General features: G+C 38.0%; 1 protein-coding gene across 2 annotated transcripts in view; it reads right to left on the reverse strand.

Annotated features, from left to right (window-relative positions):
* The window catches only part of YAF2 (YY1 associated factor 2), a 66,652-nt gene that overhangs the window by 26,002 nt on the left and 14,398 nt on the right, over positions 1-26,252 (reverse strand). The window contains exons 3-4 of one of the 2 annotated variants that reach the window (XM_057491985.1): positions 24,843-24,859; positions 11,993-12,047 (exon numbers count right to left, since the gene is read on the reverse strand). The exons of the other annotated variant lie outside the window; for it this stretch is intronic. Of the exons in view, the coding sequence (XP_057347968.1) occupies positions 11,993-12,047; positions 24,843-24,859 (72 nt within the window). The remainder of the gene's footprint in view (positions 1-11,992; positions 12,048-24,842; positions 24,860-26,252) is intronic. 2 annotated transcript variants of the gene reach the window in all.

Here is a 26,252-nt window from a genome sequence, read left to right on the forward strand (position 1 = left end):
AGAACTTACTCATCCTGCATAAATGAAACTTTGTACACTCTGCCCAACATTTCGGCATTTCTCCCATTCCCTAGTCCCTGGCAACCACCATTCTACTGTTTTCATGACTTCAACTTGTTTAGATTCCTCACATATGTGAAATTATGCAGTATCTGCTCTTCTAGAGCCCATACTACTTACATGTCACATGCCGTTTCCTCGATGACTCAGAACGACCATTCAGAACCTCACACGGCATCTCTGTCTGGAGCCACCGAGATGCGCTCAGCCGGCCGCCCTTCCCTGAGGAGCAGCCCCGGAATGCTGTGTCCTTCCCCTTGGTGATTTCCTTCATCTCCTGTCCTGCTGTCAGTCACCACTTCTTGGCTGATCTGGTTTTGGCAACCTTAGTCATCCTATTCACAGCTCTCAAGCCCAAACTGCTTCTAATTTAATAGCTACCATAACCAAAAAGAACTGAAAGTTACCAATAAGATCTTACCAAACTGGTGATTGTATTTTATAAAGCAACTGCTTTTTATCAATGTTAAAGACTATGACATTGAAAACTGCAGACACCAGAACAATTGTAATCCTTAAGGTGCACCCAGCACCCCCAGAACCTAGTGGGGGAGGGACGGGTGGTGAGGAAGAGGCACCTACAGAGCCCCACACCCTCTATGACCAAAGCAGCCCTGCTCTTGCCTCACTGCCTGGGGTTCCAAACAGAATTCTATGAGGGTTTTTTAACTGAAAACTCTCCAAATAAGCTAACCAAAGACACTGTAAGACTGCATTGAGTGGAAATTCCTGGAAAATGGCTGAAAATTCAACAAGGCGGGTAATTCTTGAATACACAGTGATTAAATGCCCTGAACAAAAGCACTGGATGCCACCCAGAGGGTCTGAGGATTACTTCTATATCACACTTCCCTCATTTCTGTAACTTTTAGCACATCTACAACAAAGTTAGATAATAGTGATAAGAGAATTCCCTTGCCTTCCTTGTTTCTAAAATAATTTCCATATATCTCCATGAAGTACTTTCCTGACTACAGTTTTAAGGAACATATTTTAATTGTTAAGGGCTTTCCTAAAGACTGCTCTCGGGACTAACTGTCCAATTTTATCAACTGCATTTCAAGATCTATTGAGATGATCATATAAACTTTCCCTCCTTTACTAATAAGCTGAAACATATTAAGAACATTCCAATATACCCTTGGAGTGCTGGAGGAAATACTACTTACTTATGGTGTACTGTATTTCCAATGTGTTGTTACTGAGTTTCTACATCAATATTCTTAAAGAAGACCTATCTGTAGTTTTATCTCCTCAGGACATCTCCAGCAGGGGCCATCGGTTTCATGCCTGCTCTCCTGCTTTATTTCTGTAGCACTAACTGTTACTGAGTGCTTTCTACACATCAGGAATTTATTCTAAGAATTGTATTTGTATTAACCTGCTTAACCTTCACAGCAACTTTAGATTTTTTTATAAAAATAACAGGAAGCCTCAACTCTATTTCCTCTAGGTCAGTTTAAATTTCGGTGAAATCATCTGCTCCATGAAGGTTTGAAAGAAGTCACTTATAAAACCATCCAGACCTGACATGCTTAGGTTTTAAGTCTCTTCTTAGATCTGTTTTGATAATCTACATTTTTCTAGAAAACAACATATTTTCCCAATATTTCTATTTATTCATTCTGCCATCCAGTCTCATAATTTTGCTAACATTATCTGTATCTACAGTTGCTTTTCCATAATCCTAATATTTATTTTTGTACTTTCTCTCTTTGTTTAAGCGAAAAAAAGCTGTTAGCTAGTCTTATTTATTTTTCTTTTAATCCAAAAACCAGCTTTTGGTTTTATTTGCTATCTTTCTATTTTCTTAATTTATCATTTGCTATCTTTACCTTTATTAATTACTTTTCCCAACTTTTCCTAGGTTTATTTTGTTGTTCATTTATTTAATTCTTCAGTTAATGTTAATCCATTTATTTTCATTTTTTAAGTACTGAGACTTTTAGAAATAATTTCACCTGTGTTCCATATATTGTTTATGTATTTCATTTTTATTACAGTTGTAATTACTTTCTAGACAGACTAGAACTGCCAGTTTGCAGTACCTTTAGACCTTTGACCTAAGATTTTTTTTTAGAAGAATTTTACATTTTTAAATTCAAATGACTTGTTAGGTTTCTGGTTCTTGCTTTTGTTTGCAACATAAAATTTCACTGTAAAGGATGCAGTTAGTGTTTTTACATTTTTTTCCTTTCAGTTTTTGTTCTACTTTTGAAAACGTTCCACAAAAAACTGAAAAGGTGTTCTTTTTATAATAACAGAGTATGACATAGTTATTATATCAGCTTTATTGATTTGTGATTCAAATTCAGGTATCTTTGATGTGAAAGGGACTGCAAGATGTTTTAAAGTCTCCATTACTGCTGTATTTCTTTCTCTTCCTCCTTGAATTTACAGATTTTACTTCACATACTTCAGTGGTTCATTTTTTAAAAATCTAGATTTGTGATTCTCTTTATATTAGTAAATATATCCTTTATTATTACAAGTGACACTCTTTTTTCTCACCTGATAGTCACTGTTTTTATTCAACTTTGTCTACTGATTTTTTGTTTATATTTACCTAGTATTTTGTTTGGACTATCCATGTACTTCCAACCCCCTTAGTAATTCTGTTCAAGATGTGTTTCTGAAATCAAGTGTATAGCTGAGTTTCGTATTTCATCTAATCCAAGTCTTGCTTAATATCTGAGCTTCTATCGTGAGTATTTTAGTAAGTTTTAACAAGCACATTTTATCCTGTTTTTGTTTTCTGTTTCTCTTTTCTTTTCCCTTATTTATTCTTTTTGTTTTCCATGTTTTGCCATACAGTTATTTCACATAGTAAACAAATGTTTAATGAACACCTACTATGTAGCAAGCACCATGTTTAGTGTCAAGAATACAATGGAAAACAAAAATTAGCTACATTATCTATAATTAAAACTGTGGTTTTGTTCTTTCCCACCCCTAACACCGTGAGCAATGGTAACGGGAGTGGGGGTAGATGAGGCTTTCAAGGAAGACTGCTGACAAGATCTGACGTGCTCAGAGGGCCACTGTACAGAAGAGTGCTCCAACGGAAAAATGGGAGAAAGATTGCATGAGGCAGAAAGTAAGCCCTGCATGTATGAAGGCAGCAAAGAACCTGGCGTATTACAGAAAGTGAGAGTCAGCAGGACTAGAGGAGGCAGGGAGGCAAGAGCGGTATGAGGTGAGAGGTCGGCAGGCCAGGGCAGGTCTACACATGGGCCAAGTCAAAGAACCTGGGTTCTAGTCTAGGGACAAGAGGTCTCCTGGAATACTTTCCAGAGGTGACTCCCTTCTATCTCCATTCTTACACTGCTGCGTAGAGAATGAACTGGAGCACGAACACCTGGAATCGGAGGGGCCGGCGGTACACGGCTAGAGTGACCCGGACAGGAGAAGCTGGGTATCTGGGAGCGACTGGCAAGTGTGCGCATGGATGGATGCAAAGGTTTTAATCCGGGTAGTGCAATCACTCTTCCGCCTCCTCTTTCCTCCAGTTTTGGAGTTACATAGTCTGCTTTTAGTTGTATTCAATGTTACTTTCACAATAGATAATTGGTTGTTTTTAAAACAAAGATATCTCTGTTCCTTTACATCAACTCATCCATTCAGTAAATACTTACTAACTACATTTTACTGCCAGGTGACATTTTAGACATGGAAATACAACACAGAAGAAAAAAATCTCTAGCCTCACAAAGCTTACCACCAGTTGAGAAATAAAACTAAGCCTTCTTTATGTATCTGATTATGTCCTACCATAATATTCTAAGTCAGCAACGTTAAAAACATTTTTCGGTATAATACAGCCATTCATTCACTCAAACAGATATTTACTAAACACCATCTATGTCCCAGGTCCTATTCTACAGGTGTACAGATACATCTCCTCACAAAGTATACACACATTCTAGTAAAAACAGGTGAATAAGCAAACATATACATGTGTATGTATACACACATATGTATATATGAAATGTTATTAGGTAGTAGAAAAAAAATCAAGCAGGGCGTGGGAGGAGAGAGTTACGCTGTAGTGCTACTTTTCTCAGAGAAACCAGGGAAGCACCTCCGGATGAACCGACTCTTAAGCAGAGCCCTGAACGAAGCAAAGGAGTGAGCCATGCAGACATGTGTACGTGAGACAGTCCAGTAAAGGTGAGAGCAACTGCAAAGGCCAGAGGCCAGTGGCTGGCGCATTCTTTCCCTGCAAAACTCTACTCTTCTTAGAGAGATGAAACCTCTCGTCTCCCTAATCCAGCAGCTGCCCCAGCATCTGGGGCTCGTCCTCTGCTCACCATCTCAGAGCTAGACTAGACCTCGGCCACTGTGCTGGGCCCACTGCTTCCTTTCGCTACTGCAGGTCAGTATCAGGAATAAGCGACAATTAAAACAATACAGGTCACTCTTTCCCATGTTTCTTTTGCAAAAATAAGCATATACATACATTAAGTATAGGTGTTTAAAAGCTATAAATATACATGTTCCTTCAAGAAAAAGACGCAGTTCCATAAAACTAGTTTCCTTTATACCACTATCACTAGATCCCTCTCACCTTCCACAGTAACCACTACCATGAAGGTCGTGAAAATGAGATCAGACTGTACACACTGCTCTACACGGAACCTTCCCATACACTCGGGCGGTCTCCCTGTGTTTATACGCAGCAGGAGGCCCAGTGGACTGTAACATGAGGGGTCCCAGCTTTGAATCTCAGCTCTGCTGTCTACTACCTGCGAGGGTGGGTGGCTTGTCCGCCCTACTTGCGTCAGCACTCCCATATGTAAAATGGAGGTAATCATAGTAACTATTTCTGAGCTCTCAGGAGGACTAAGATAGTTAATGTTTATAAAATGCTTAGAACAATTCCTGGGCAATAGGATAATTTTTTGCTTAAAGTGAGAAACAATATGAAACGCCAAAAATAATAATCTAGACACAGATTTGATAATTCTCCATTATGTAACTATTTCATATCTTACTTAACCACCCCTCCTACTAAAAGACACTTAGATTTTTTTTTCCAAATCAATACCCCTATACACATCTCCCTGGGCAAATGTGCAAGTTTCTCTAGATTAATACCTTGCACAGTAATTGCCAGATGTGAGGGTTTCCCTACATCAATGTGTAACACTCACCCAATCCTGAGCTTTGCTATCTAAAGGGTGAAACCTGATGGCTCCTAAGTTTTTAACTGCATTTCCCTGCAAAAGAAACTAAGCATCTTCTCAGTTCACTAGCTATTCCAATTTCCAGTTTCCTCCACTGCGAACTGCCTTAATATCCATTGTTCATTTTATGTGCATTTGTATCATCTGTCTTGTTCTTTGGGTCCTTATGTCCCCCGGACACAAACCCACTGGATACCACAGACACTGTGTACCTCTCATCTTTTAGCTCGGCTTACAGTGTCTCTTACTAAACCTAAGTTATTCTTTCTGAGGCAGCCAAACCGTTTATCCTCGATGGCTCAGTCATCTTTTCTTGATTTGTTAAAGACGTTCTCACATATCCTGAAGACTCATATTCTTCTAGTTTCCTTTTTTAAGAGGTTTCCATGTGCAGTGCTTAATTTAACTAGAATTTACTTCTGCACATGGGCTGAAGTGAGATACTGTTCTCACCTCACACAGAAAACCAATTCAACCCACTCACTCTTCCTTTCCCTGCTGATGGAAAATGCCATCTCCAGCACTCACCAACCCCTCAAATATGTATGGATACATTCCTGAACGCGCTATTCTGTTATATTAATTTGTCTTTTCCTGTATTAAGACTATACTACTTTAAATACTGTAAGTTTTTATTTTTTTTAATCAAGGTAACATTTTCATAAAGCATACAAATACTATACACAATTTAATTTTCATAATTTAAGTATAGTTATAATGGTTTCGAATATACAACACAGTGATTCATACCGCTTTTTTAAATAAACACACACACACACACACACACACACACACACACACACACACGCAACCCCCCTTGTGTGACCCAACCCAGAGTATTGACAATTCTCATGCTGCAGAATGCCCCCCAGGCCCGTTCTCAATGACATTCATGCTTCCAGGATAACGGCTCTTGCAAGTCAGTCCCCTCAGACAGCTCACACTGGCCTCTGCGCTTCCTGTTTGAGATCACACAGTATCTAGTACCGTGTGTCTACTTCTTTTGTTCAAAATTAAGTCTGAGAGAGCCACCCCAAGCTGTGTGCAAGAGCACTTTCAAGGTGTAGCACTCCACCTAAGCACCGTAACTCTGAAATCAGCCCTGACACCCGACAGCGTGGCCTCCTCCCTGTGCCTTGTCTTTCGGGCTGTCTTGGTTATTGTGGTGCCCCCACTTCTTCTACAGAAAAAACCCTACTGGGATTTTTGTCTGAAACTACATATAGATCATAGCAATAGTAATACTTCCCAACCATAAATACAGTATATATATCCTGTCTTTTATGAATGCCTCATTTTATGTCCTTCAATAAAACTTTGGGTACTTCATAGAATTTGCTGTAGAGGTGTTTTTTTATTTTCTAATTGGCTGTTGTAAAGGAGGTATTTATTTCCAAATTGTGCAAATCCAATTTGAATACTGATTTTGTATTCAGTAACACTGAGTTTATTAATAATTTATTAAAATTTTTCTAGGGATATACATTCATCTCATTTTTCTTCCTTTCTAATCCTTTTTCGGAATTCCTTTTTCTCTTATCTTATTAATACAGCTTTATTTGTCTTATTCGTGACCTTCATGTAAATGTTTTAAGGTTTTGCTAAGAATGATGATTGTTGTCTGAAAGACAGAAGAAGAAAGTTTACTCAAAGAAAAAGATCACTTTTCTTCATGGTTTGAGGGTTTTTTTTTTTTAATTTTTAAACATTAACCAGTAGTTAGTTTTATCTTATACTTTTACTAAACCTTCCAGATTTTTTTCCCTAAAGTTTACCTTATAAATTACATTGATACAGTTTTCATATATGGAACTATTCTTATATTCTTATCCTAATTAAAATCTTTAAACCTCTGTTCAACAATGAGATTGAATGTATTTTTCCCTTGTATATTCTTCCAGTTTAGGTTTCAAAGTTAAACTTATCTAACTAAATAGGCAGGGTAGCTTTCCCTCTCTACTTATTATCTGGGTCTATTTGAATAAAATTGTAGTTACCTGTGCCCCAAAGTATATCTTAAATTATGTTACAAATACCACAATTAAAACTATTCCTTCTGATATGACCTCACACCAATGAAGATGGCTATCATCAAAAAGATAGATAATCAAAGTGTTTGTGAGGGTGTGGAAAAACTGGAACCCTGCTGGGAAAGTAAAATGGCGCAGCCACTTTGGAAAATAGTCTGATAGTTCCGCAAAAGGTTGAACATAGCATTACCATACGGCCTAAAAATTCTACTTATAGGTATATACCCAAGAGAAATAAGAACATATGTCCACACATAAACTTGTCTACAAATGTTGACAGAACTATCCCTAATAGGCAAAAAGTGGAAAACAATCTAAATATACATCAACTGATGAGTGGATAAACAAAATGCTGTGTATCTGTACAATGAAAAATTTTTGGCCATAAAATGGAATGGAGCTTACTGATACAAGCTACGACATGGTTGGACCTTAAAAATGTTATGCTAAAAAAACTGAAGGAATAAAACGGCAGCAGACTTACAGACTCCAAGAAGGGACTAGCGGTTACCAAAGGGGAGGGGTGTGGGAGGGCGGGTGGGGAGTGAGGGAGAAGGGGATGGAGGGGCATTATGATTGGCACACATGGTGTGGGGGGGATCATGGGGAAGACAGTGTAGCACAGAGAAGGCAAATAGGGACTCTGTGGCATCTTACTACACTGATGGACAGTGACTGCAATGGGGCATGGGGGGGACTTGATAATGTGGGTGAATGTAGTAACCACATTGTTTTCCATGTGAAAACTTCATAAGCGTGTGTATCAACGATACCTTAATAAAAACAAAAGAAAAATATTATGCTACAGAAGTGAATTACAAAAGGTCACATACTGAATGATTCCATCCATATGAAATGCCCAGAACAGGTAAATATATAGAAACAGAGTAGATGAGTGGTTGTCTAAGGCTGGGGAGAACTGAGACTGACCGCTAATAGGTTCAGTTTCTTTTTGGGGTGATGAAATATCATAAAATGGACTGTGGTAATGGTTGCACAACTCTAAAAATTACTGAAAACCACTGAATTGTATATTTTAAATGAGTAAATGGTATGATTTGTGCATTACAGCTCAATAAAGTTTCTATTTTTAAAAACCTATTCTTGTTGAGGGAAATTTACTAGTTTCAACGGCTTTAATGTTTTTTAGTTTCTTCGATTTTTCTGTTTCTTGTATAGTCAATTTTGGAACGATTTTTTTTCCCTAGAAAACAGACCGTTAAACCTGGTTTTTAGAATTTATATAAATATATATGCAAATCAATAATGTTTTTTGTGATTTTTAAAATTACAATTGTATATGTAGTTATATCCCAGTTTTGAATTGTATTATTTGGGTCATCTGTTTTTTGATAAGTATTTCCAGGATATAATCAACTGAGAAGAACTAGTTTTGACTGATGAGTGGATAAACAAAATGCTGTGTATCTGTACTATTATTTTCTATTTCACCAAGCTCTATTTTCTTATTTTTATTTGCTCTCCCTTCTTTATTTCGTTTTACTTTCTCTTTTTGTTTTAGTTTTTTGGGGATTTTTTGTTTTTTTATTTAACTGTCTGGCTCATTTATTTTCTTTCAACCTAATGTATGCATTTAAGGTTATAAATTTACACCTAAGCACCACCTTTCTTTTATCCCTCAAGTTTTGATAAATACCTTTGTTGTAATTCAGTTCTAATCATTTTATGTAATTTCCACTGTTTTTTTTAATTTTTAAAAACTGTTAGTCCTTTCCCTCCATCAAGCTTCTCCACCATTCTCTGTAGACACCCTCTGGGGCTCCATCCAATGAGACACACACACTGGGGCTTCTCAGTCTGCCCTCCTACGGTGTCAGAGCTCTTCTTGGGTATTTTTCACTCATTATCTCCCTGTGCTGTATCTTGGAAGAATTAACAGTTTTCTTTTGAAGCTAACAACTTCTCCCTTCAGCTATTTCTAATCTTTTTTTGCCCGTTTGAGTTATTTTATAATTAGATATATTTTTCATTTTCAAGATTTCAACTGGTTACTTTTTCTATCTGCATATGTTTACTGTTTCTTCATTGTCCTTGTTCAATTATAAACCAGTATGTTCTGAATACAAAAAGAGAACGGATGTATTTTAAGCTAATACACTTTTAGGTAAAATGCTCTTTGAAAAGTTCTCCATTATAAAACTCTTCTTTGATGTCAAAAAAATACAGTATGACTTCCTGAGTTCTCTTGAAGGTCATTCTACCAAACGTTATCCCACTGTGCCTACCTGCACCAAGGCACAGAAAGAACAAATTCTGTTATTTCCATTCTAGAATTAGAGAAAGTGAAGCACAATACAGTTCTTTTTAAAATACTTTCTCCCCAACTTTATCAAAGCCACAGGAAAGCTGAAAGCATAATGCATACCCATATACCCCTCACCTACATTCAAAATCATTACCATTTGCCACAATTGTTTTCTTTCCCCTTTTATTTCTTTCTACATACATTTAAGAGTAACATACCCAAATACCCACAAGCTTTTTTTTTAACCCATTCCTGAACCCATAATACTTCTAAATATTTAAATATGTATCTCTAAGGAATAAGGGCATTCTCATTGTAACCACATACCATTATCACCCCTAAGAAACCATGAGATTGAACAGCCTCTTACATGGATGTGCAGAATCAGGTTCAAAACAAGCACCTAGCTCATCTGATAAATATTCTTTATCTCGGCTTTCTAATGGGACCTGAATTGGTTTTCTGGTGATTATTTGGAAGTGACACTTAATTTATCAAAAAGCATTTCCTTACTTCAGTGACCCTGGAATCAGATTTCATTTACTATATCATTGGACAGGCATTCTTAGATTCAATCATTTCTGAAAATCAAGCAATAATTTTCTAATATATTGAAACCTCAGAAATCGAATATACTAAATTTCCAGTTTGTTATATTCTAACACTACACAAAATCTTAATGTGAAGGCAATCTAATTATAACTAAATCTCAAAATCATACATTTTTTTATGTGCCATAGGAGAAGTTTATACTGTACTAAACAATTATAATTGAACTATACCAGTTGTAAAGGAAACAAATTGTTGTTCTTCAGAAAAACAGACAGTACAAACAGGGCTGATAAACCAAATAAACCTCTTTTACATATAGAAAATCTAGTCAATACATTCATGAATCTGCAAGAAAGCTAATTTTTCAGTTGGTATGAATGATTTGATCTCATAGTCACTAATTTTAGGAACTAAATAAGATAAGATAAAAATCAATAAAATCCTATCCTTGCTTTCAAAGACCATACAAGTCAGCTTATGAATTTTTTATCAGAAGAAATAGCAATACAACCTGGAACTAATAAATATTTAAAGACTAAATCATGTCCTATAGGTAAGAATTACATATAATCAGAACTATTTAAGATCTATCGACAATCAAATAACAGCTAACTGTGTACCCCTGGGCACCGTTCTAAGTACATTCCACGAATCAGTTGATTCAATTCTCAGAGCAATCTCATTTTTCCACTATGGAAACTGAGATAACAGAGAGATTTATGTAAGGGGCAGGACTTCACTCAGTCTTAGAAAAGTGGAACGGAGAAAAAACCCTTCCAAGGACGTGGGAAAGCACAAGCCAAAGTGTCACAGGGCCCGAATCCAGGCGAGAAGCAGGCAGAGGCTTCCAGCTGAAGACACGGAGGCTGGGCGAGGAGGGCAGCCCTGGACTGCGAGCACCTGAAGCCCTAAGTGCCCAGCACATGGACGACTTTCCCACAGAACTAGAGCAGGGCACTCTGACGGGCGCTGTGTGCGCTGACCTGCCCTTCTAGAAATGGTAGCATTCTAGCCTGATAACAATGCAGAGAAAGTGAGAGAAACGAGAAGGAACTCTGTCCAGTTCTCACATTCACACGCAGGCCCAGGGAATCACCTGGGAGCTGAGCAGGCGGAGCGCTCACACAGAAGCAGGCCCCCCTTCATGCAGTAAGGCCCCCTAGTGTCAGCAAGGAAGTGGCAGATATCACTGCAACATACACTGAATTATATTCTAAATACACCCTCAATAAAGTTAGAAGGCACATTGAAAACTATGTCAGTAAGAAATGCTTGTTAATTAACATAAAACTGGCCCTGCTGTTCAGTATGACGCCAAAAAGAATTTGGCCAAATTTGGCATAAGAATGAATTTTACCATATACGCATTTACTTTAATAAAAGCAACATCACAAATAAAAGGATTTACAAAATAGTTCAACATATAGCTTCCTTAAACTGCTTTAAACTATAAAACCATTTACCAGAGGTAATAAACATAACTTTTATAAACAGCTATTACATAAATGATACACTTTAAAATTAATGTTACATTTATTCATATACCCATTAAGAACCAGGTATTTATCATCCATACAATAATTCTACAATCAAACTTACAAACATCAGCTAACAAGTTCCCAAACAAGTTCATTTCTTTGTAATTAAAGTAACTTCTAAAGAGAAGAAATGTGAGAAAAACAAATCTCAGGTTTGTGAAAACTAGCTTACTTACCAGTAACTTGAGTTTTCCTATTGGGTCTTTTCCCTCACAGATCCACCTCTCCGGCCCTTCCGTCCAGCACCAGACTCCTCCTGCCGCGCGTCCGCTGGAACTGAGGGGGCATGCAGTGCAGACGTCAGGAAGCTGGGGAGGGACCTGAGGGATGCCGGGGACATGCGTCAGCGCGCCCGCTTACCTGCCCGCAACTGGCAATGTCGGGGCTTCCTTGGTCCTCGAGGCATTCACAGTGACTTCAAAAGGATGGGGATCTGTGGAGATGACCCAATAGGAGAACTCCAGTTACTGGTAAGTGGTCCAGCTTTTTCTTCTCTACCAGAACAAGAAGATTACTTAATTTTAGTTGAGATCATTAATACATGTACAACTATAGGGAAAAGGATTCTGAGTTCACCAGATAATTATATATGCATGTGTCGAAGTAAATACAGAAGCAATTCGCTAACAACAATGTCGACAGAGACTTCTGGCATTATCAGAAACAAAAGAAAAATTTGAATTTTTTCTTTTTCATTTCCACTATAATGGTAGCTATATTTAATAATCAGAAATATTACCTATCAGGCTACTCCACTGAATCACCACCATCTTTTTGAATATTGGTACAAGGATAATTGGTTGATCAAAATCTGTCAGTTCTTAACTAGCCACTGTCATTAACATTCACCGAATTTTAATGTAGACCTGCAATCTCTAAGACTTCTGATAAAAAGCATCAATAAAACCCATTTATTACTAAGACTTTAAAATAACCATATGTCACCTATAACCAACCACCCACACCTACACATAAAGGTGACCAGGCCACTGATAAATAATAATGCTGATTTTAATTTAAATACAGTACAAAGTAGAATAGTAATGTTTTTGATTATTATACTTTTTAAATAATTGGCTAAAAACGGACCTGTCATAAAAAATAAAACTATTTACTGCAAAAGGTTTCCTCATCAGAACTTTATCTTCAAGCTCGCATGAAGATAGACTATTCCTTAACTTAATACATATTAATGAGGTACATGTGCCTTTTAATATGCTCCTGTCCTGATGACCCCAAAGCCCAGTGCGGGCTGGACATACAGACATGTTTCAGTGTGCTCCTCCTTTCACCACGGAGCTGCTAAACAACCATCTCCTACCTTCTAGAAACATACAGTTTTATGGCTTTTCATTCCATGGATACAAATTAAAGATAATGTACAGTTTTTCCTTCCTTTTAAGAGTAAACAGAAAATGGTATATAAAATCATTATTCAACAAAACAAACTGAAAATGCAATCCTAATGAAAGTCTTATATCTCAGTCTTGCTATGAGGTGGTATTTCTATTTAGCACACATGTTAAGATTTTTGCTAGATTCCTACTTAATTTTAAGATATAATTGTCTTGAATAAATTATATCCATTTTCCCTAAATCTGAGTTTTAAAAAATAATAGTAATTAATGCCCTCGTTTTTAAATGACCCATTCATTCAAACAGGGGCATTACACAGACCTGCATTTCTAGCTGTAATTCAGAAATAAATATAAAAGGGCCCTCCAGTTAACTTTTCTAGTTAACTACATTCCTAGTTAGCTTCTGTTCCCTGAAGAGAGCAAATACATGGCACAAAGGTCCTACAAATTTAGATTAATTAAGTGAATAAAGGAGCAATAATCCAAATATTTTATTTAACCTTCTGGTATAAGCTAGTATTAAAAGCTGTTATTAAGAACTAAATAATAATTTCCAATATTTAATTATAGCAAATGCAGTTTCCCTTTAAACTCAGCTCTTACAAATTTGAAACAGAACCAAGTACCTTTAAAGAAATAATTTAAGATAGTTAAAATATCTTGAAAATACTTGAAGGTAACCCAAAGTGTCACTTAGAGACCAGCACCGAGAGCCGTCTCTTCTTGTTGTCACGTTATAAGCTCGCCTAAAAGGGATTTTTATCAGAATAGCTTAGAAAAGAAATTCTAGAAATTAAGATGCTCTATTTCAAAGTATCCTGTAAGCCCTAATAATTACAACCTCATTCACAAAAAAGGTACTCTTGAGTAATCAAGAACCAAACTAAGCATTTCATTAATGAAAATCTTCTCCATAAAATCAATCTGAACTCATGAAAAAACTGCTCAGAAAAAAATGTGGTACTAATTTTTACTTCAACTATTGCCCATTGGTTTAGACATCACATTTTGGCTAGAAGCAACTTAAATTACAACTGGTTTTGATGATTCCAGGCATATTATCTCCTAATTTTCAATTAAGATTTAAAACTCTACTGATTTGTTTGTTCATGGTAAATCCTGGACTTGGAATCCTCTAACAGTGTAATAAAATTTAATATTATACACATTTCACACATATTTGATACTACTGGTTACATATAAAACATGGGAGATGTGTGTATACATAATTGAGTTGAAACTCACTTAACCAAAATAAGGTCAAAAGTGAATTATAAACTTACTTATTAAGTGAAGTTATTTACAGAAACTGTTCCTTCTTGCTACTTAAACAGCTCATCAGACAGTCTAGGTAAAACAGACAATCTCCCTTTATCTGGCTTTTCCCTAGCTAGACACACCCTCTCATTACCCTACAAAGGGGAAAAGTTCTACAGGGCACAGCAGTTATAAACAGAAATTATAAGACTGGTACTTTGTTTTCTTTTTTAATAAATATTTGACAAAAATGTATTGAATCTTTTATGACTTATCTCCCTTTTCAGCCTCATGATATGCTTATACTACTACCCCCCAGGGCCCCGAAATTATAAATACCATCTCACTTCCTAATTAAAATTCTCCTTTCCCTCAGTTTTACTCATTACTTCACCCTACATCAACCCATAAAGAAACAAATACAGTATTTTTGTTAATGTAAATTAGCCTAAAATCAAGATGGCAAAAGCTATATTTATCTGTAAAGTAGGGAAAACAACAGAACCTACTTCACAAGGCAGTTTTGAGGATTAAGTAAATTCATGTACATAACACATTTAGAAACAATGCCTAGAATCTAACCATATACAAACAGTTACCATACTCACCCAGAAAAGGAATTATTTTCAAATGATTTTATACATCTTTAAAGGGATGTAGTCTAAGGACTAAAAGTATATACATAAATTCTAAATTTAGAGATTGTTTGTATTAATTTGGGTACTGTTATTTTGAAACTATATTTTTTATATTGTAAAATAAACTAATATATGTTATGGATTAGGAATAATAACTTGCAGCATAAAGGAAAAGAGGTACAAGAGCATATTAATATTAAAGTGAATTGCAAATACCACTATACACTTGTGATTTTAAAAAAATACATACAATTTGGAAATAGTTAATGAAACATTCCAGATAATAGATATTAAGCAAATCACCATCATTATCACATCAACATATAAATTTTATCTGCTAATACTACAAAATCAGCCATTACATTTGATTTACTTTAACAAAGGAAGCAACTCAAGACTTTAAAAGCTGCCAGAAACATTTACACAAATCGTGTTCTAATACCTGATCTTTATAAGCTAGAATTTTAGAACTAAAACTGCTGACAAATTCTTAAATGAAAATAAGAGAAAAACAGCATACAGTCATGTTCTTGATGGACATTCGATTGTAAATATTCAAGCTGTGTGGAAAGCTGAAGGGGAGGAAGCCTAGCAGGTAAGTTCTAGTCCCCTTGAACTCCAGCTCTGGACAGAACCTCTCCCCTTTTATCTGTACCTGGGTTTCCCCCATAAGCTTCTCGCAAGAAAGAATTCTGCAACAAACAACAGAAAGCTGTAAACTTTAAAGCACAGTGCAGTGGGGAGCTTCTGGGATGTTGCACAACGACCCCACCTCTGCGTACACAGGCCCTTTGGTAATCCCCTCCCCCTGGGTATGCACTGGATTTGGGAACTCACTTCTAAGGAACAGAATTTGGCAGAAGTAACGGGATGTCACTCCCAAAATTAGAATATAGAGACTGGCTTCCACTTTGGGGCTCTCATTCATACATCTTGCTCTGGCGTGAGCAAGCTGCCATGCTGGCAACACCCCAGAGGGAGCCTAGTGGCCAAGAAACCGGGGCTCTAGCGAGCGGCCAGAGCTCTGAGGCCGGCCAGCGCCCTGTGAGTGACCTGGAGGTAGTGCTCTAAGGCACACTGACGACAGGTGCGAGCTTCCACGCGGACCCTCCCTCAGGCAAGCCTAGGACACCACTTGCTGGGCTGCTTCTGAGTTTTTGACTAAAAAATAATGATAATAATAAAAGTAAGGTAATATATGTTTATTATTTTCAGCCACTTAGTTTTGGGGCAATTTGTTACACAGCAATAGAAAACTGATGCAGAAAGCTTTTTACAAAGTGATTAGTATTAAGCTGAAAAGTGGCACCCTGAAGGCCCATTAGCTGTCTACAAAGGAACTCAGGTAAATAGTACCTGTGAGTTGATGGGTAGGGGCCTAATTCTGAGTTTGGTTCTTGGTGTTTAGGTCCAAAAATTCAACTTAAAGTTAAAGCAGGTAAGACTGAATGACTGTCAATGACTGAATTATATCAGCCAACCTCACCAAACTGATAAATCAGAAGCCGTCTTCCAGAGCACTTCCTTCCAACAGCAACGTACCTGAAGGGGCCAGGGCATCATGAAACCTGCACAATGTGTGCGGTGCTAAGCGGGCAGCAGCCCCGAAAACTGGCTGCTGTGTGTACAAGCTACTTTTCTAACCCAATGATGTTAAGATGTAGTTAACTTAGGTATAAAAAACCTACATTACTACAACTCCAGAATAAAGTCCCAGACGGCATCCCTCACTCTCCTGACGCTTCTTGTACTATGCTGAGCACCGACGGGCTGCCCGGTGTCATAATGCTGTGTGGTTGTTCTTTTATATAATTTTATATTCCAGTCATTCTTCCTAAGATACCTTAATCACATCAATTGATCTTCAACAATACTTTGATCTTAATTAAACACATTTTATAAATCGGCTGTTAAAATGGGAGATAACCCCGCAGACAGTCACTATCATTGATTCTTAAAAGTTTCTAGTTCAAGGAACATTTTCCTGCTTCTAGTCCAAAACGTCAGGAGCATGGAATGTAGTCCTTTACACACTAATTATAATTAGTATCCAAGATAACACACAAAAATAGCAGGTTAAGATATTCTCATTGCCAACAATTATATCAATACAATAACAAAGTCTAACCTTTATTCTGTAACTGTGTTTTCTCTCTTTTCTGATTACAGTGTTAAAATTAATCTGACCAGATTCTAAGCCCTGCATTGTAAGTCTTATTAACCACCTCTAAAACCTAAGTGCATAGTTCGCTTGTAAAACTGATTTTATAAAACAGTGGCAAAATTTTCTAACTTACTAAATTTCAACATAGTCTGAAGGCAACAGTGATAGTTTTCAAACTATTGCCCATGTTCTAAATAAGTATGTTATTCTGTACTCATAAAATCTGAATCATGAATCATATCAAATCCAATGTACTCCACAGATGACTATCACTTTACAGACCAAATACAGTTTTATGAAAAGTGCTGTAATTTGCTTGGTTAGCTGATGAATAAAAAGTGCTGATTCATTCCTTCTAAAAAGAGAAAATAAGGGTTTCTGAAAACCATAGGTGCTCCCTCACAATTAACTGTGAAATCTTCCAAGAGCCTTATTTAAGAGTCTTATCTCCCCCAACATAGTTACTGTACATTTGTTTACCACTTAAAAAATTATTGATATGAAGATGGGCCTAATTTTTAAAGTTAATTCTATTAATTTCTCTGCTCCAATCAGGAGCTACCTGTGAAAGCACAGGTTTTTACTAGATAGAGCACTCTTGCTTGAAAAAGTTACTAACATAATTTTACTCATCTCCCAACCTACCAATATTAACTTCCTTTTTTTAACCTCTAGATACAATTCAGACTGTTTTAACTACCATGAAATGCTCAGTGCAAGCATGATGCAGTATTATCTTGTTACAACTTCAAATATAAACGATAATGCCACACTTATTAAAATTAACATTACATAGAATGCAAGGGAAAAATGAAGATTCATTTTCTTTCTCCTTCATTTCTTTATTCTTTTTTATAGGGCACCCCTTTTCTGGCGCCACAAACGGTAGTGGGGGATCCCAAGCCTCCGTGCCTGGCTCTTCCCTCAGGCTGTGCGGTCTGCTCTACCCACTTGTCTCACGCCCTCCCAGGGCCGCAGCTTGAGTGTGTAGGCTGATGCCCAGCAGGCACCTGTTTACAGCACTGTTCCCCTTCCCAAGCTGAAGACCCACCCACCCCACCGCCTCAGAGATCTCCCCTCTCCTATTTCCCTTAGATACTGAACGTCAGCGAGTCTCACACGCTCTTACCTCCCCGCGCACTGTCCTCCCTCCTGTTTCTTACGTCAGTGAGAAGGTACCGCCATTACCCAGCCGCTGAACTCAGCCAGTCCGGAGATTCCTCCTTGATTCATTCCTCTCTGCAGGCCAACTCCCACATCCCACACCCCGCATCCGTATCCAACCATCCATCAAGTCCTACAAATTTTCTCATAAATTATCTAGATTCCAGTCATTTCTCTCTTACCTCTGGCATTACCCTTGTTGGGGCCACTACAGTTTCTTGCCAAGACTCCTACACTAGCTTCCAGAGAAATCTAAGTGATTTCTCTACCCCCACTTCAATTGCAACGGGCAAGCATGACATACGACAAAATACAAAGCTACTGGCTGTGGTTTCAACTCTGCACTGTATGGATGGCACAGAAAACATTTTTTAAACTGCTGAAAAAGCTGAGCATAAGATAACTGGGGTTGACATTAAGTTATTTTATCAAGTAAAATAGGCGTAATTAAACATATCCACCCAACTCACAGGTTCATGAAATGAGATTATATAAAGGTTTCTTAAAAAACAAGATGTGAACAACAGTTTAAAGCAGCAACAGAACAATGTAAATGATAAAGAAATAAAGACCCTTTGCAGCTCAGCTACACATTATTAGTACCTACGCCAGGCACAGCGACAAGCACTGGAAATTTTTATTAGTATTATTTACATTTATTGCCATTATTAACTAAGAACTATGCTAAGTTCCTTACGTCTTTATCACATTTAATCATCACCCAAAAGCCCTACGGTTATGCAGCTGTGAGCGGGAAGGTGAGGATCTGAGCTGCAGTGATTCCAGGACCAGCAGTGCTGCTTCCAGGGAAGGGGAGAGAAACAAAAACCAAGTGTTTCCAAACACAATCATCACATTTTGCATAGAACACTTTAAAAGCAAGTAAACGGCATTCATTCTGGCCTAGGGATAAAGGAATGCTTCTTGAGAAAGATGACGCCTGAGCAATTCTAAACAATAAGAAATTGGGGAGGACAGGAGAGTAAAGGTAGAAGAAACAGCACAATACACAAGATGGCACAGTAGCCTTAAAAAGACCATGACCGCACTCTGACAATGTGACCGTGAAAACAGACTTACTCTTTAACTATGGCAAACAGTAGAAAATTCTTTTAAATGTTCAATTATTAAACCTGTACACCCTGCTTACCACTATTACTCTGCCAAAGTGCTTTCTAGATGTTAAAATAAGGCCCAAATCTTTATGTGACAGCCACATCAACATCAGGTGACCAGGAAAAACACCCCCCCACACGAATGGTGGGGGCAGGAAGGGGAAAGGGCTAGAGGGGAGGTTGGTGAAATTACCCCAGAAGCAATTTGTACAAATGTCATTTTTTAGCAGTAAACATGTACTGTTACCCTCTGGTTTTGTCAGTTACCCCACTACAACCCACACATTTGACAATAGGGACTGTTACACGGTATATGGGTGTTATTAACTTACCACCTGTGTACTTGTCTCAGCTAACATGTTTTGAGGACTTACTACATGCCAAGTACTGTGCCAAGTACTTTACAAGATTTATCTTATTTAATCCTCACAACCACCCCATGCTATCATCTCCATTTTACAATTATAAAAACTGAGACTCAAAAAGTTGAGTTATTTGCACAAGGTCCTAGCTAGTAAGTGGTGAGCCCAATCTTTAAACCCAAATAGCTGAGCTCCAGAATAAACTCTTTACCACTACAGTGCATAACTGCAGAGAACTCTTAAATATCAAGGTTCTTTTATTTTTTGTTTTTCATTACATACAGAATACACATAAAAATTAAAAATAAGTGTGTAGTTTAGAAAATTAAGCTAGATATATTTTTGTGCACTAAAAGTATAAATATATATGAAATCCTAGACAAGGGGAGGATGGCAAGATTATAATTAAAATGTAAATTACCACAGAATATTACAGAAAAATGCTGTGTAATCAAGAGACATTAAATTCATGGAAAATTAGCAACAAGGGAATACTGACCAAATTTGATAACCACATTCACACAGATAAAGAAATAGTCTTATTAAATTTTGTCAAAAAGCATAATTTGGTGACATTATGAATGTAAGTGTTTTTCATTTGTAAGTTGTACTGCTCAATACTCATCTCATCAATGACCATGTAGCTCTAGGCCTTACTAGCCTTGGTCTTAAAAAAGAAAAAGCAAAGTGCCTAAGAACATGGGTGAGAAGAAAGGGAAGATGCCGGGAGGAGGGAGGAAGAAAAGGCTTTTCAGGAATGAAGCTCCAAATATCCCCACCCTACATGACACTCCCTGGCAGCCCTTCCCTTTGAAACGCGAAGCTAAGAAGTCCAGTCACGACTAAGCCAGCCGGGGCTGAACACGCGCCTTTGGGGCTGGAAGGCTACATGGTGACTGGCGAGCCCATCTCGCTGCCGCCCTCCCCTGCTTCCTTCTTGCTGGGTCACGAGAGGCTCCCCGGGGAGGCCCTGGGTGAGCTGGTGGATGAGGGAATGAAAGGTGTGCACAGACGTCAGAAGCAGGGTTAGGAGGGAACAGGTGTCAACAAACACAGGAGGCATTTTCGGACGTAGGAGCTCATGAGGGAAGTGCAGGTCAGGGAAGGGTACCATAGACAGAGACACCTCTCCACACACATGTGCCCCAATAGACACTGTACCTGCAACCCTGCCTGCAGCCAGGCCCAGGCACACGCCAAGAGGGGGGAAGCTGCCTGGGAAGAGCAGCTCGAGTGGAAGGAACACCTCAGAGCCCTGCCCACCTCACTACCTTACCCTCAAAAGTGCTTCTCAGATTTCCCAGTGCATATGAGCAGCTAGGGATCCTGCTGAAATGCAGGTAGCGTAACTCACTAAGTCCTTGGCAGGACCTCAGATTCCGTACTTCTAACGAGCTCCCTGGAGAAGCCAAGCCACTTGTCTTCAGACCATCCTCAACAGCAAAGGCCTACAGGACAGTATGTCCTAACATGTCCTATATTATAGTAGAAAAAAAAAATCGCTCTGGTCAAATAAGATCGAGAACCACTGGATTAACCTAAAACAAGTTTTAGTACTAGAGGACTTCTCAGACCCTTTAGTTTATTAAGCTCCAAGAATATATGCCATGCGGTATTTTCCAAATTTTTCTGACTTCTTGTTTCCAAAGAGCAACCCCTAGGACCAGTGTTTGTGAAGGGCACTGGAGCAGAAAGAGGGGATGAGACAAGGGGACAGCGGTCACGTGACATCAGAGGAGGCCTTGATTTAAAAGCCTCCTCCTTTCTCACATTCTTCCAAAGAGAGATACTCAACTTCCACTCGCAGATACTGACGCCCACGTGTAAGAGGCGGAATGGAAGCCCAGCATCTCAGAACAGCTGGAGACACGGTGCGGTGCCGGCCGTCCCTACTTTGCTCCTCACGCTTCAGTGTTTTCAACGAACATGCTATGCTTTATCTCAGAGCATTATTTTCTTTTTTTTTTTTTTTTTTTAGATAATTATTTTTTATTGAAGGGTAGTTGACGCACAGTATTACATTACATTAGTTTCATATGTACAACACAGTGATAAAACATTTATATACATAATTCTAGGTTCCAGCTATCACCCTACCAAGCTGTTACAATATCTTGACTATATCCCTTATGCTATACATTACATCCTGGTTACTTATTTATTTTACCATTGGAAGTCTGTCTTTTTTTTTTTTTTTTGAGGGCATCTCTCATATTTACTGATCAAATGGTTGTTAACAATAATAAAATTCTGTATAGGGGAGTCAATGCTCAATGCACACTCATTAATCCACCCCAAGCCTAATTTTCGTCAGTCTCCAATCTTCTGAGGCGTAACAAACAAGTTCTTACATGGAGAACAAATTCTTACATAGTGAATAAGTTACATGGTGAACAGTACAAGGGCAGTTATCACAGAAACTTTTGGTTTTGCTCACGCATTATGAACTCTAAACAGTCAGTTCAAATATGAATACTCATTTGGTTTTTATACTTGATTTATATGTGGATACCACATTTCTCTCTTTATTATTATTATTATTTTTTTGTTTTGTTTTGTTTTAATAATTATTTTTTTATTGAAGGGTAGTTGACGCACAGTATTACATTACATTAGTTTCAAGTGTACAACACACTGGTAGAACATTTATATACATAATTCGAGGTTCCAGCTATCACCCTACCAAGCTGTTACATTATCTTGACTATATTCCTTACGCTATACATTACATCCCGGTTACTTATTTATTTTACCATTGGAAGTCTGTCCTTTTTTTTTTTTTTTTTTTTTTTTTGTGAGGGCATCTCTCATATTTATTGATCAAATGATTGTTAACGACAATAAAATTCTGTATAGGGGAGTCAATGCTCAATGCACAATCATTAATCCACCCCAAGCCTAATTTTCGTCAGTCTCCAATCTTCTGAGGCGTAACAAACAAGTTCTTACATGGAGAACAAATTCTTACATAATGAATAAGTCACATAGTGAACAGTACAAGGGCAGTCATCACAGAAACTTTCAGTTTTGCTCATGCATTATGAACTCTAAACAGTCAGTTCAAATATGAATACTCATTTGGTTTTTATACTTGATTTATATGTGGAAACCACATTTCTCTCTTTATTATTATTATTTTTAATAAAATGCTGAAGTGGTAGGTAGATACAAGATAAAGGTAGAAAACATAGTTTAGTGTTGTAAGAGAGCAAATGTAGATGATCAGGTGTGTGCCTGTAGACTATGTGCTAATCCAAGCTAGACCAGGGCAATAAAACATCCACGTATGCAGAAGATTTCTCTCAGAATGGGGGGGTGAGGTTCTAAGCCTCACCTCTGTTGATCCCCAATTTCTCACCTGATGACCCCCCTGCGACTGTGCCTGTCTTAGGCTGTTCCTCCCTTGAGGAATCTTACCCGTCTCTGGCTAACCAGTCATCTTCCGGGGCCATACAGGGAAATGTAAAGTTGGTAAGTGAGAGAGAAGCCTTATTGTTTGAAATGGTTAGCTTTTTACTTCTTTGCATATTTATGCCCTGTAGCTTCTATGCCCAGCATTTGTCTTGAGGTATCTTTACCACTTGGAAGAATTATGATACTCGGTAAATTTGATATGAGGCACGAATTCTATTTAAGGGTTGTAATTAGGAAGGAAGAAGAAAAGCTATAGAAGTAGCAGGCGGAAGAAAACATGGGAAGATTGATTATTTCTTTGACATATCTTCTTGTAGAGTAACTTCAGCATGTATAGGTTTTAAGCTACTACTTAAATTGCGCACACAAATTAACATAATAGGAGTAGAGTTACATAACCAAAGCATATCTGTAATTACCAGCCATCTCCAGTGAAACCAAGAAAACCAGTTAGGCACCTTAGGCATTTCTGAAAACTTATCTATGATATGGTGGATATTGTCCAACTGAACTTAAACAGTCTGAGAGAAATCAGACAAATTAAAACAACCCATTCCTGGGGAATGTTCACATCCCTTATGTTCTTTTAACAGTAAATAGTCTGTAGTTGTAAGATTTTGGAGCGCTACAATTTGCGCTTCTCCTAATTCTTGGTTGAGTTCCAACAGTATAGATCCAGTCAAATTTGTTGTTTTACTGTATGCACAGGCCAGCTTAGATATCTCCTTCATTCCCATGGCAAGTCCAGGAGCTGGTGGGATGAGTGCATCTACAGCTGTAGCAGTGTGTGGATCTTTGTTGGGGTTTTTTGATGATCATCTTCTGGCATGAGTCTTCCAGAGAGTGCTGATGTTGGAAGTTCTCTTTCATATCGTATCTTAGTTCACTTTCGGGGTAGCCCAATTAGGCTTTGATCTTCTGTATAAACACAAACAGACCCTTTGCCTACACTTTTATATGCCCTTTATACCCTTGTGTAGAACTCACTGGAGGTTACCACACAGGAACTGCCCCTTTTTTGTTTTGTTTTGTTTTGTTTTGTTTTTGGTATCACTAATCTACACTTACATGACGAATATTATGTTTACTAGGCTCTGCCCTATACCAGGTCCCCCCTATAAACCCCTTTACAGTCACTGTCCATCAGCATAGCAAAATGTTGTAGAATCACTACTTGCCTTCTCTGTGTTGTACAGCCCTCCCTTTTCTCCTACCCCCCCATGCATGCTAATCTTAATATCTCCCTACTTCTCCCCCCCCTTATCCCTCCCTACCCACCCATCCTTCCCAGTCCCTTTCCCTTTGGTACCTGTTAGTCCATTCTTGAGTTCTGTGATTCTGCTGCTGTTTTGTTCCTTCAGTTTTTCCTTTGTTCTTATATTCCACAGATAAGTGAAATCATTTGGTATTTCTCTTTCTCCGCTTGGCTTGTTTCACTGAGCATAATACCCTCCAGCTCCATCCATGTTGCTGCAAATGGTTGGATTTGCCCTTTTCTTATGGCTGAGTAGTATTCCATTGTGTACATGTACCACATCTTCTTTATCCATTCATCTATCGATGGACATTTAGGTTGCTTCCAATTCTTGGCTATTGTAAATAGTGCTGCGATAAACATAGGGGTGCACTGATCTTTCTCATACTTGATTGCTGCATTGTTAGGGTAAATTCCTAGGAGTGCAATTCCTGGGTCAAATGGTAGGTCTGTTTTGAGCATTTTGATGTACCTCCATACTGCTTTCCACAATGGTTGAACTAACTTACATTCCCACCAGCAGTGTAGGAGGGTTCCCCTTTCTCCACAGCCTCGCCAACATTTGTTGTTGTTTGTCTTTTGGATGGCAGCCATCCTTACTGGTGTGAGGTGATACCTCATTGTAGTTTTAATTTGCATTTCTCTGATAATTAGTGATGTGGAGCATCTTTTCATGTGTCTGTTGGCCATCTGAATTTCTTTTTTGGAGAACTGTCTGTTCAGTTCCTCTGCCCATTTTTTAATTGGGTTATTTGTTTTTTGTTTGTTGAGGCGTGTGAGCTCTTTATATATTCTGGACGTCAAGCCTTTATCGGATGTGTCATTTTCAAATATATTCTCCCATACTGTAGGGATCCTTTTTGTTCTATTGATGGTGTCTTTTGCTGTACAGAAGTTTTTCAGCTTAATATAGTCCCACTTGTTCATTTTTGCTGTTGTTTTCCTTGCCCGGGGAGATATGTTCAAGAAGAGGTCACTCATGTTTATGTCTAAGAGGTTTTTGCCTATGTTTTCTTCCAAGAGTTTAATGGTTTCATGACTTACATTCAGGTCTTTGATCCATTTGGAGTTTACTTTTGTATATGGGGTTAGACAATGGTCCAGTTTCATTCTCCTACATGTAGCTGTCCAGTTTTGCCAGCACCATCTGTTGAAGAGACTGTCATTTCGCCATTGTATGTCCATGGCTCCTTTATCAAATATTAATTGACCATATATGTCTGGGTTAATGTCTGGATTCTCTAGTCTGTTCCATTGGTCTGTGGCTCTGCTCTTGTGCCAGTACCAAATTGTCTTGATTACTATGGCTTTATAGTAGAGCTTGTAGTTGGGGAGTGAGATCCCCCCTACTTTATTCTTCTTTCTCAGGATTGCTTTGGCTATTCGGGGTCTTTGGTGTTTCCATATGAATTTTTGAATTATTTGTTCCAGTTCATTGAAGAATGTTGCTGGTAATTTGATAGGGATTGCATCAAATCTGTATATTGCTTTGGGCACGATGGCCATTTTGACGATATTAATTCTTCTTAGCCACGAGCATGGGATGAGTTTCCATCTGTTAGTGTCCCCTTTAATTTCTCGTAAGAGTGACTTGTAGTTTTCAGAGTATAAGTCTTTCACTTCTTTGGTTAGGTTTATTCCTAGGTATTTTATTTTTTTTGAGGCAATTGTGAATGGAGTTGTTTTCCTGATTTCTCTTTCTGTTGGTTCATTGTTAGTATATAGGAAAGCCACAGATTTCTGTGTGTTGATTTTGTATCCTGCAACTTTGCTGTATTCCGATATCAGTTCTAGTAGTTTTGGGGTGGAGTCTTTAGGGTTTTTTATGTACAGTATCATGTCATCTGCAAATAGTGACAGTTTAACTTCTTCTTTACCAATCTGGATTCCTTG

This window comes from Manis pentadactyla, chromosome 14 (assembly GCF_030020395.1).
Source record: "Manis pentadactyla isolate mManPen7 chromosome 14, mManPen7.hap1, whole genome shotgun sequence".
Lineage (NCBI taxonomy): Eukaryota > Metazoa > Chordata > Mammalia > Pholidota > Manidae > Manis > Manis pentadactyla.